At 43.0% G+C, this 12183-nt stretch overlaps 1 protein-coding gene across 6 annotated transcripts in view; it reads right to left on the bottom strand.

Annotated features, from left to right (window-relative positions):
• The window catches only part of LOC121548914 (adhesion G-protein coupled receptor G6), a 52298-nt gene that overhangs the window by 9197 nt on the left and 30918 nt on the right, over positions 1–12183 (bottom strand). For all 6 annotated transcript variants that reach the window (XM_041860580.2, XM_041860578.2, XM_041860575.2 and 3 more), the window contains 14 exons: positions 12108–12160; positions 11936–11983; positions 11470–11612; positions 11078–11189; positions 10736–10824; positions 10247–10448; positions 9805–9970; positions 8863–9009; positions 8425–8541; positions 7414–7459; positions 6677–6783; positions 6430–6557; positions 5973–6241; positions 4891–4993 (listed from right to left, as the gene is read on the bottom strand). In XM_041860580.2, the coding sequence (XP_041716514.2) occupies positions 4891–4993; positions 5973–6241; positions 6430–6557; positions 6677–6783; positions 7414–7459; positions 8425–8541; positions 8863–9009; positions 9805–9970; positions 10247–10448; positions 10736–10824; positions 11078–11189; positions 11470–11612; positions 11936–11983; positions 12108–12160 (1730 nt within the window). The remainder of the gene's footprint in view (positions 1–4890; positions 4994–5972; positions 6242–6429; positions 6558–6676; positions 6784–7413; positions 7460–8424; positions 8542–8862; positions 9010–9804; positions 9971–10246; positions 10449–10735; positions 10825–11077; positions 11190–11469; positions 11613–11935; positions 11984–12107; positions 12161–12183) is intronic.

Raw genomic sequence — 12183 nt, forward strand, 5'->3', positions numbered from 1 at the left:
TTTTAGTCTCACAATTGGCCCAGCGTCGTCCAGGGTAGGGGAGGGAATGGCTGGCAGGGATGTAGCTCAGTTGGTGGAGCAACACCAGGGTTGTGGGTTCGCTTCCCACGGGGTCCAGTATGAAAAAGAAAAAAATAATGTATGCACTCACTAACTGTAAGTCGCTCTGGATAAGAGCGTCTGCTAAATGACTAAAATGTAATGTAAAATGTGTCCTGGAGGGCGGGTAGTTTGCCCCCGGTAATGCGTTGGGCAGACCACACTACCCTCTGGAGAGCCTTGCGGTTGCAGGTGGTGCAGGTGCCGTATCAGGCGGTGATACAGGCCGACAGGATGCTCTCAATTGTGCATCTGTAAAAGTTTGTGAGGGTTTTAGGTGCCAAGCCAAATTTCTTTAGCCTCCTAAGGTTGAAGAGGCTCTGTTGCGCCTTCTTCACCACACTGTCTGTGTGGGTGGTCCATTTCAGTTTGTCAGTGTTGTGTACGCCAAGGAACTTGAAGCTTTCCACCTTCTCCACTGCGGTCCCATCAATATGGATAGGGGGGTGCACCTTCTGCTGTTTCCTGAAGTCCACGATCATCTCCTTTGTTTTGTTGACGTTGAGTGAGAGGTTATTTTCCTGGCACCACACTCCCAGAGCCCTCACCTCCTCCCTGTAGGCTGTCTCATCATTGTTGGTAATCAAGCCTATTACTGTTGTGTCGTCTGCAAGCTTCATGATTGAGTTGGAGGCGTGCTTGGCCACACAGTCATGGGTGAACAGGGAGTACAGGAGTGGGCTGAGCACGCACCCTTGTGGGGCCCCAGTGTTGAGGATCAGCGAAGTGGAGGTGTTGTTTCCTACCTTCACCACCTGGGGGCGGCCCATCAGGAAGTCCAGGACCCAGTTGCACAGGGCGGGGTTCAGACCCAGGACTTCGAGCTTAATGATGAGCTTGGAGGGTACTATGGTGTTGAATGCTGAGCTATAGTCAATAAACAGCATTCATACATAGGTATTCCTTCTTGTCCAGATAGGATAGGGCTGTGTGCAGAGTGATGGCGATTGCATCGTCTGTGAATCTTAGGGGCTGTAGGCAAACTGAAGTGGGTCTAGGGTGGCAGGTAAGGTAGAGGTGATATGATCCTTGACTAGTCTCTCAAAGCACTTCATGATTACAGAGGTGAGTGCTATGGGGTGATAGTAATTTAGTTCAGTTACCTTTGCTTTCTTGGGTACAGGAACAATGGTGGCCATCTTGAAGCATGTGGGGACAGCAGACTGGGATAGGGAGGGAGAGAATGAATATGCCAGTAAACACACCAGCCAGCTGGTCTGCGCATGCTCTGAGAAAGTGGCTAGTGATGCCGTCTGGTCCGGCAGCCTTGCGAGGGTGAAGGAGAGCCCACAGTCCTTGGTAGTGGGCCGCGTCGGTGGCACTGTGTTATCCTCAAAGCATGCGAAGAAAGTGTTTAGCTTGTCCGGAAGCAAGACGTCGGTCTTGGCGATGTGGCTGGTTTTCTTTTTGTAGTCCGGGATTGTCTGTAGACCCTGCCACATACGTCTCGTGTCTGAGCCGTTGAATTGTGACTCCACTTTGTCTCTACACTGACGTTTTGCTTGTTTGATTGCCTTGATGAATAACTACACTGTTTGTATTCTGCCATATTCCTAGTCAACTTGTCATGGTTAAATGCGGTGGCTGGTGCTTTCAGTTTCGTGCGAATGCTGCCATCTATCCACAGTTTCTGGTTATGGTAGGTTTTAATAGTCACAGTGGGTACGACATCTCCTATACACTTCCTGATAAACTCAGTTACCATATCAGTGTATTCATCAAAATTATTTTCGCAAGCTACCCAGAACATATCCCAGTCCGCGTGATCAAAACAATTCTGAAGCGTGGATTACGATTGGTCAGACCAGCGTTGGATAGTCCTTAGCACGGGTACTTCCTGTTTGAGTTTCTGCCTATAGGAAGGGAGAAGCAAAATGGAGTCGTGGTCAGATTTTCCGAAAGGAGGGCGGGGGAGGGCCTTGTAAGCATCCCGGAAGTTCTAATAACAGTGGTCTAGTGTTTTAGCAGCGCGAGTACTGCAGTCAATATGTTGATAGAACTTTGGCAGCCTAGTCCTCAAATTTGCTTTGTTAAAATCCCCAGCTACAATAAATGCTGCCTCAGGATATGTGGTTTCCAGTTTGACAGCCTGGAGGTGTGTTGGGTCATTGTCCTGTTGAAAAACAAATGATAGTCCAAACAAGATGGGTGGTGTATCGTTGCAGAATGCTGTGGTAGCAATGCTGGTTAAGTGTGCCTTGAATTCTAAATAAATCACAGACAGTGTCACCAGCAAAGCACCCCCACACCATAACATCTCCTCCTCCATGCTTTACGGTGGGAACTACACATGCGGAGATCATCCGATCACCCACACGCGTCTCTTGGCCCAAGCAGGTCTCTTTTTATTTGTGTCCTTTAGTAGTGGTTTCTTTGCAGCAATTGGACCATGAAGGCCTGATTCACACAGTCCCCTCTGAACAGTTGATGTTGAGATGTGTCTGTGTCTTGAACTCTGTGAAGCATTTATTTGGGCTGCAATTTCAGAGGCTGGTAACTCTAATGAACTTATCCTCTGCAGCAGAGGTACAGTGGGGGAAAAAAGTATTTAGTCAGCCACCAATTGTGCAAGTTCTCCCACTTAAAAAGATGAGAGAGGCCTGTAATTTTCATCGTAGGTACACGTCAACTATGACAGACAAAATGAGAATTTATTTTCCAGAAAATCACATTGTAGGATTTTTTATGAATTTATTTGCAAATTATGGTGGAAAATAAGTATTTGGTCAATAACAAAAGTTTCTCAATACTTTGTTATATACCCTTTGTTGGCAATGACACAGGTCAAACGTTTTCTGTAAGTCTTCACAAGGTTTTCACACACTGTTGCTGGTATTTTGGCCCATTCCTCCATGCAGATCTCCTCTAGAGCAGTGATGTTTTGGGGCTGTCGCTGGGCAACACAGACTTTCAACTCCCTCCAAAGATTTTCTATGGGGTTGAGATCTAGAGACTGGCTAGGCCACTCCAGGACCTTGAAATGCTTCTTACGAAGCCACTCCTTCGTTGCCCGGGCAGTGTGTTTGGGATCATTGTCATGCTGAAAGACCCAGCCACGTTTCATCTTCAATGCCCTTGCTGATGGAAGGAGGTTTTCACTCAAAATCTCACGATACATGGCCCCATTCATTCTTTCCTTTCCACGGATCAGTCGTCCTGGTCCCTTTGCAGAAAAACAGCCCCAAAGCATGATGTTTCCACCCCCATGCTTCACAGTAGGTATGGTGTTCTTTGGATGCAACTCAGCATTCTTTGTCCTCCAAACACGACGAGTTGAGTTTTTACCAAAAAGTTATATTTTGGTTTCATCTGACCATATGACATTCTCCCAATCCTCTTCTGGATCATCCAAATGCACTCTAGCAAACTTCAGACGGGCCTGGACATGTACTGGCTTAAGCAGGGGGACACGTCTGGCACTGCAGGATTTGAGTCCCTGGCGGCGTAGTGTGTTACTGATGGTAGGCTTTGTTACTTTGGTCCCAGCTCTCTGCAGGTCATTCACTAGGTCCCCCCGTGTGGTTCTGGGATTTTTGTTCACCGTTCTTGTGATCATTTTGACCCCACGGGGTGAGATCTTGCGTGGAGCCCCAGATCGAGGGAGATTATCAGTGGTCTTGTATGTCTTCCATTTCCTAATAATTGCTCCCACAGTTGATTTCTTCAAACCAAGCTGCTTACCTATTGCAGATTCAGTCTTCCCAGCCTGGTGCAGGTCTACAATTTTGTGTCTGGTGTACTTTGACAGCTCTTTGGTCTTGGCCATAGTGGAGCTTGGAGTGTGACTGTTTGAGGTTGTGGACAGGTGTCTTTTATACTGATAACAAGTTCAAACAGGTGCCATTAATACAGGTAACGAGTGGAGGACAGAGGAGCCTCTTAAAGAAGAAGTTACAGGTCTGTGAGAGCCAGAAATCTTGCTTGTTTGTAGGTGACCAAATACTTATTTTCCACCATAATTTGCAAATAAATTCATTAAAAATCCTACAATGTGATTTTCTGGATTTTTTTTTCTCAATTTGTCTGTCATAGTTGACGTGTACCTATGATGAAAATGACAGGCCTCTCTCATCTTTTTAAGTGGGAGAACTTGCACAATTGGTGGCTGACTAAATACTTTTTTCCCCCACTGTAACTCTGGGTCTTCCATTCCTGTGGTGGTTCTCATGAGAGCCAGTTTCATCGTAGCGCTTGATAGTTTTTGCGACGGCACTTGAAGAAACTTTCAAAGTTCTTGAAATTTCCGTATTGACTGACCTTCATGTCCCCCCCCCCACACACACTTTGTCACACCACAACTGATTGGCTCAAACGCATTAAGAAGGAAATAAATTCCACAGATTACCTTTTAACAAGGCACACCTGTTAATTGAAATGCATTCCAGGTGACTAACTCATGAAGCTGGTTGAGAGAATGCCAAGAGTGTGCAAAGCTGTCATAAAGGCAAAGGGTGGCTATTTGAAGAATCTCAAATATAAAATATATTTTGATTTGTTTAACACTTTTTTGGTTACTACATGATTCTATATGTGTTATTTCATAGTTTTGATCTCTTCACTGTTATTCTACAATGTAAAAAATAGTAAAAATAAAGAAAAACCCTTGAATGAGTAGATGTGTCCAAACTTTTGACTGGTAGTGTATATTACATACATTATGCACTATAGTATCTAGTCCTGGTCCTATGACTGCCATATGGGAAGACATAAACTTGGATTACTCAAGTCTAAGACTCAATCTACATACAGAATGTCTTCTTTCATATCTCCTGAACTTGATGCAGGACTTACAATTCAGAAGAGCCTTGTCCAGTATCCCCCTTTCCATACTCCCTTTTCCCATAGGAGTTTTTGTCAATAGCTACCACTGTAGCAACTATCGCAGCTGGCAGACCTGGAAGTGAGACACATTCAGGTATATATAGGGTTGCAATGGGAGGGTATATTACTGGTAACTTTCAAAGTTTACCAGTAAACTACCAGAATTTTGGTAACTTTCAATTATTATTTTTTATTGTATAACATGACATCTAGCAGCCTTTTTGGGTACTTTAGATTATCACAGGTGTCTGTAATTATCTCTGGACATCTTATTTAAAATAACTGACAAAGCTGTAAAACATTATCCTAGATATAAACCATCAACTAAGTGAATACCATTGGTGTTTAATATGAGGGTTTCAGCATGAAATATCCTTTATATTATTTTTACACACGTTAACTTTTTTATAATGTCAATATGTCTTTGTTGTAAATGTTTTGGCACCAAATTGGTGGCAGTTGTGAAAAAAGTCAATAGTTGGAATACTGTAACTGGCCGTTGGGGTGGGCTTGGTGTGGGATGTCGCATTTGGAGGGTCCGTGGGTGGCTTTTGACAATTTATTTGGATTCCTCACGTCTTAATTACTGTTCAAAAGAGGTTTGGTCCAAATCGGATATTGGGTACTATATTTATAGAATTTTAGATTAATCCTATTAATTGAAATGACCAATTTGGGTTCAATTGTCTTTCAACAAAATAATGTTTCAGGAATTATAATCTTATCTGTTTCTAACTACAGAAACGGTTTAAGAACAATCTGAGATGGTGGGTGTCGATATCCTCTTTCTTGTGCTTTTTGTGGTGGAACGACTCATTGTTGATTAGATGCTTTTTTCATTAATTAGGCTATTTTCAAGTATACATTACCAAAGTTACCATAGATTAGTAAATTACCGGTAGTTTTGCAACACTAGGTACAAATTAAGTTTAAAATTCAGTGTATAGCGTGAATAATGCATCCCATGCATTTGCATTTTAATAGCAATTTGGTATTGGACACAGCCAGCATACTGCATAGTAATTAGTTTATCCAACTTTAGTGCCACTTACCCCAGCCGACGATGCAGAACTTGAGAATGTACCTCCGGATGTAGGTGTTGAAGACTTTGACCAGGGCAATGTACATGTGGATGGACTCGAGGCCCATCCAGGTAAAGGATGTGAGCAGGAAGAAGTGGAGGAAGATGGCCACAGCCACACACAGGTCTTCCATTTCGAAGGAGGCCAGCCAGCCATCCAATAGGAACACCATGTTGAGGAAGAGCAGCGACGTGCTCAGGTTCATCAGGATCTTGGACGGGTAGTCACGACGTAACTTCCTGTAGAGAGGACAGACACTGAATAACACTGTCTGACTACTACAGATCTGGTTGTCTTTGTTATAATATCATGGCCAATGACTAGGACCAATAGTCCACCTGATGTAGACAGGAAGAATTCATAAGACTAGTTATAAGAGTATTTCCTGGTCACATGTTGGAGTTGTCCAAAATGGTAATATACTCACTCAAAGGCGATATAAGTCAGAAGCGTTACAGCAGAGAAGATGGCCGATATGCCACATCCGATGTAAGTGATGAAGGTGAGAATCTTGGTGTTTTTCTCATCAATCTGTGCAGCAGATCCAGAGATATCCTTCACAGAGAATACAGAAAATAAAGGTATTCACCAAACAATCAAGTCAAGTTAGACTTGCAGAGACCCTTATAATGGGAAAGAGTCTCCAACTGGTTTAATGTGAACACAAGTCTTACCATTAGGATGCCAAAGTGTGTAAGATGGTCACAGAGGCAGATAGTCTTGTTTCCATTGGACATGGGACTAACCCTGCAGCCGTTACTGTTCCAGCCACCTGAACCATCTTGTGGAGACAAAGATGAACTCTCTAGTATATTCTACAATTGTGAGGCTTCAACTTAAATTGAGATTGACATACTCTGAGTGTACAAAACATTATGCTCTTTCCATGACATAGCCTGACCAGGTGAATCCAGGTGAAAGCTATGATCCCTTACTGATGTCACTTGTTAAATCCACTTGAATCAATGTAGATGAAGGGGAGGAGACAGGTTAAATAATGATTTTTAATTGTGACATTCATTGTGTCAGAGGGTGAATGGGCAAGACAAAATATTTAATTGCCATTCAATGAGGTATGGTAGAAGGTGCCAGGCGCACCGGTTTGTGTCAAGAACTGCAACACTGATGGGTTTTTCATGCTCAACAGTTTCCAGTGTGTATCAAGAAAGGTCCACCACCCAAAGGACATCCAGCCAACTTGACACAACTGTTGGAAGCATTGGAGTCAACATGGGCCTGCATCCCTGTGGAACGCTTTCGACACCTTGTAGAGTCCATGCCCCGACAAATTGAGGGTGTTCTGAGGGCAAAACCGGGCGGTTGCAACTCAATATTAGGAAGGTGTTCTTAATGCTTTGTACACTCAGTGTATATTTCAACAATCAAAATATTTGTTTTTGTTCCGACTTACTTTTTATGGTAAAATCCCAGAACATGCAGGTTGGCTTTGGCATTGGCTGAAAGACACAATCACTGTCTGATTACAGGCAGACGTTCCAGGCGTTTATCTGTATTGTACTTACGACTTTAACTGTTGAACTACCATCAGGTATCAACAATCATCAACTGAGTGGTTACAGACAAAATGTTTTTACCTAAGTCGAATTAGAAAAAAAGAAGAGAGGGAGAAGAAAAAGTAGAAAACAGGGGGACTGGAGAGAAACAAACAGAGGAGAAAGGAACAGAGTATATGACATTTATTTCCGAAACGCTATATCCCCCAAAAAATCACATTTGTGTTTTTTTCATCCAAAATGCTTGCTTATGGGTACCTTCATGTGTGTGTAAAGTATTACTGTTCTCAGATTTATAATTCCTAGATTTTATATGTGTATTTTAATTTTTTTCTAAACGTTATATATCCATTGTTTAGCTGGAATGGAATGTCCGTATCCTGTATATTTGACTGTGATATGTGGTTGTCTCACATAGCTATCTTAAAATGAATGCACTTACTGTAAGTCGCTCTGGATAAGAGCATCTGCTAAATGACTAAAATGTCAAATGTAAATGTTTTGCATACAGATCTCATATTACTGTATTGAAATGGTTTAAATATGGATGTCACAAATGTATCATTTGCACAGTTCTTTATTAAAAATGTAGTTATTTGTTACATTTGACTGTGCAAAGCCTAGCAGTACTACTTATTCCTCTGAGAGTGAGGCAGATATATAGCATTTTGCCCCCCAAAATATTATTTGTCTCTCTGAAATGAAACCATCAAGTGATAGGTTTTAAACAAATACATCTGTCATTAAACAACCCCATGCCATGACTAACTAGTGAAAAAACACCAATATCTTTAATAATTTCTTTAAACAATAAAAGCTAATTTACCAACATTTCTGAAAATGGATATATAGCGTTTTGGAATGAAACTCTTCATATAGAGGTGAGAGGAGGAGGGCGGGTAGACTACCTGGTAATTCAGGTGAACTATCTCAATCTCCACGGGATCCTGCAGGTTACTGATGGAGTAATTGCCCACACTGCTGGCCACAACATAGCTGTTAAGAGACAGCCCGTCCTGTTTATCCTGAGAATGATAAAAGAAAAGTTTGATTTTGAAATATAAACATATAACATTCAAAACTATAGATTCACATACCAGGCATACGAATCACCATGCATTAGTAGGAAGCAAGAAAATAAATCACAACATGCTAGCAGACACACCAGATTTGTTGAATTGCATCAAAAAGAGGTATAAACCTGGAAATGTCACTCAAAGCTATAGATTCACATCCCAGACACATGAGTCACCATCCATGAAAAGGATGCGTGAGAAAATAAAACATACTGTTATATGCTGAAAAGACACTAAATCAGATACATTCCACCAAAAAGAGGTATAAACCTGGAATAGTCCTGTCTTGCTGAAGAACATGAAGCTGATCCTGGAGATGGCAGCGGTCTCAGCGTCGGTCAGGGTTAGGTTTTTGAGCAAAGTAGCTGGCAGTGTGACCTGAGCCAGGGGGTTCAGCTGATTAGACTCAAAGTCAATCTGGTGGGAGAGAAGTTAGTTAGACCATTGACTTTACCATTAACAATCCTATGTGACAGAATTTGATTTTCCAATGTAGACAGAGGTCTGCTGATTATTATGATGATATATAATGAGTCCCCTGCTGCACCATCTGGAGGTCATTGCCAAACCTCTGTGGTGGACAGGTGGCTTATGATTAAAGCGTGCCCTTTCTGCTGGCACAGCATTGGCACAGCATTGGCACAGCATTGACACGTATGGCAGGGGCATAGGGTAAAACACATTAAATCAAGTGAGAGGGAAAGCTGTGATGGACTCGACGTTAGTCAGCTGTATCAGGTTTGCTTAACTCTATGATGAATAACAGGACTCCCACTCAGTTCATGTGAATCACAAGGTTGTGAAGGTGTTCTGGGTACAGAAAATACTCTTAATGACTTAAACAAATATACATCCTGCCATTCATGTTAAATGGCTTCAACAGGCCTGATGGGTTGCGAGTCACCTTTAACACACAACTAGAGTTTCCACAGGAAGGCTTTCCTGGAAGCCCTGCCTGACTGGTAGGACTGGCTCACACACAGTAGGAGTGGGGCATAACATACCCTATTTACTCTCAGGGCACATTGACTGTGAATGAAACAACAACCTCAGCTCTCGTCTTGGCAAGTATGGATGTTATGAACTTTGTGCACAGCAGAGCAATGAGTCCCTGGATATATAGTACTACACTGTCCAGTACAGTACAGCAGATAATACTGATTTCTGTATAACACTTCTGTATAACACTGTCTCTAACTGTTTAGTCAGTACCTGGAGGTCTGTGGTGTTGGGCTGCATGAAGGCACTGAAGGAGGTCCCGTTGAACTCGCTATGGTTCAGTGCTGAGATGCCCAGAGCCAGATTTTTAGAGGTGATGCTCACTGAAGGCCCATCAAACTCTATCTTCTGAATCAGCTCATCCATCGTCATCAATGTCCTACTCACAGATAGAGAGACATTTAGGAGTAATAATCACAACGGACTGGATAGTGACTTTCACTAGGGTCTCACAGTGCTTTACTTTGGTACAAAGAGACCACACAAAGACAACATACTGTACATCTACCTGGGAGATATAGTCATAACTCATTTATGCTTACTCCCAGCATGCTGGACACAGTAAGAGGTGGGTTCTGAGGAGAGGAGAGACAGCGGCAGTGGGAGCAGACAGGGGGAAGAGGAGGAAAGGAAAGAAGAGGAGAAGGTATCTTACCTCTTTAAGGCTACAGCCAGGGCTGACACAGAGCTGGTCATCACGTTGGAGATGATGTTCAATACAGTGGTGGCCAGAGGGGCGTTGATCTTGGCCACATTGACCAGCTCCTTCACTTTGTCCACCACCTTGGACACCTCGTCTGTGGAGAGCTCGTTGTTGGTGATGTCAGCAAGCTGGTCGGCGACTTTGGCAGCATTCTCTGTTTGGGGAAAGTTAGGGAGAGAGGTAAACAACTAGATGACGGCTGTCAATATATAATCATTATTAGTTGTCTGCTGACTGTCCACTCTCTGCCATGGTGAGGGTGTAAACACGTTTTATCTCTAAAACTGCATTTCAGTGGGCATCTCTGTCCCTCTTTCTCTCTAAGAGCAGCGTGTTGAGATCAAATATATCTCAAGTATTCATTATTGCAGCTGTTTTGATTCTATCAGCTGTGGAATCATTCAAGTGATTTAAGAGAGTGTTAAGATGTCGGGGCCCTACCTGCTGACACATTGATGGAATCGATATCAGTGCAATTACTGAGGTCTGGGGCGCCCCAAAATGCTGTGTAATTCAGGGGGCTGATCACACTGGGGACAAACAAACACAAAATCAGATCTAGTATTTTAAGATTGATCCAAGATGAATTACCTCAAACAAGTTCATGCATACAATGTCAGCCTATCAATCATGTCAAGTTCTTCGAACTTTTAAAAGCAGATTGATATCCTTTTGATATCCCTGGAAAAGAGTGTAGTAAAATTCCTGAAAATGAAAATACATTTGCTGATTGTTTGTATAAAGATAGGACATAGTTTGATATAGTGATTGTGTCAGTCTCACCATGTTCTGGATGTGTTCTGGTCTTTGTTGGGGAAACAGGGGACATACTGAGTGACCGTTGGTCTGCTCTCTGGCCAGATGTAATGGAGGGGAGTTTCCTCCGGGCAGTTCTCTGAGAGAGAGAGAGAAAACCATGCAACTTATAAATGTTAACACCGCACATCAGCAATATATTAATTTCCAATGACTACAAGAGGAAGTTGAGAAACGTTTGAGGCATTCACATTTCAAACCTAATCTAATTAGGAGGTGCTTTAGAGCCGATGTGCGACTGTGCACCATAAATTTTTTTTTTTTCTCTGGGCTGTGGGAGTGTCATGTTTTTTCCCCAGTCACTTTCTGCAGTAAGAATTGAGGTGATTAAAGTGGGTCCGGGTGAGATCATGTCCTACCGACAGACTGCACGGCGACAGTGTCTAGCTCCAGTCCGTTGCCAATTATAGGGCCGCTTCCCACCATCCTGGTGGAGATGGCTACTTCTCCCAGGGTCACATTGGTGGTGGTCTGGTAGACCAGCAGGGCCTGGCAGGTGTATCTGGAGGGGGAAGAGGAGGAAGGAAGAGGAGGGGGAAGGAAGAGGAGGCAGGGTGGGGGAGAAGGAAGAAGAGGAGGAATGGGGAAGGAAGAGGAGGAGATAAGGAAGAGGAGGAGGGGTGGGGGAGAAGGAAGAAGAAGAGGAATGGGGAAGGAAGAGGAGCAGGGAAGGAAGAGGAGGAAGAGGAAGAGGAGTAGCAGGAGACTTAACACACATGGAAAGGCAGGCCTACTGAATTACTTTAATTTTTTTGTCACGTGACGGGTCAGGAAAAACTCCTGTCCCTACCTACTACAGTATACCATAGTAAATATTGGCCTTACTTTTTACTGACACTCCTCTTAAGCTGTGAGTCACTGTTAGGCTGGATACTGGGAACAAGATGAACAAATTAGGGTGGACATCATTATTGACCTGTAATACAACTCTAAAGAAAAATAAATTGAATGGACATAGAGGTGCATTTTATGATGGTACAAATATCTAATTGCTTACCTGACATTATCGACATAGACCACGTGTGTCCAGTTTTGGAATGTTTGATTGAGCTGTTAATTAATTAGTAAATCAG

Source organism: Coregonus clupeaformis, chromosome 33, assembly GCF_020615455.1.
Source record: "Coregonus clupeaformis isolate EN_2021a chromosome 33, ASM2061545v1, whole genome shotgun sequence".
Lineage (NCBI taxonomy): Eukaryota > Metazoa > Chordata > Actinopteri > Salmoniformes > Salmonidae > Coregonus > Coregonus clupeaformis.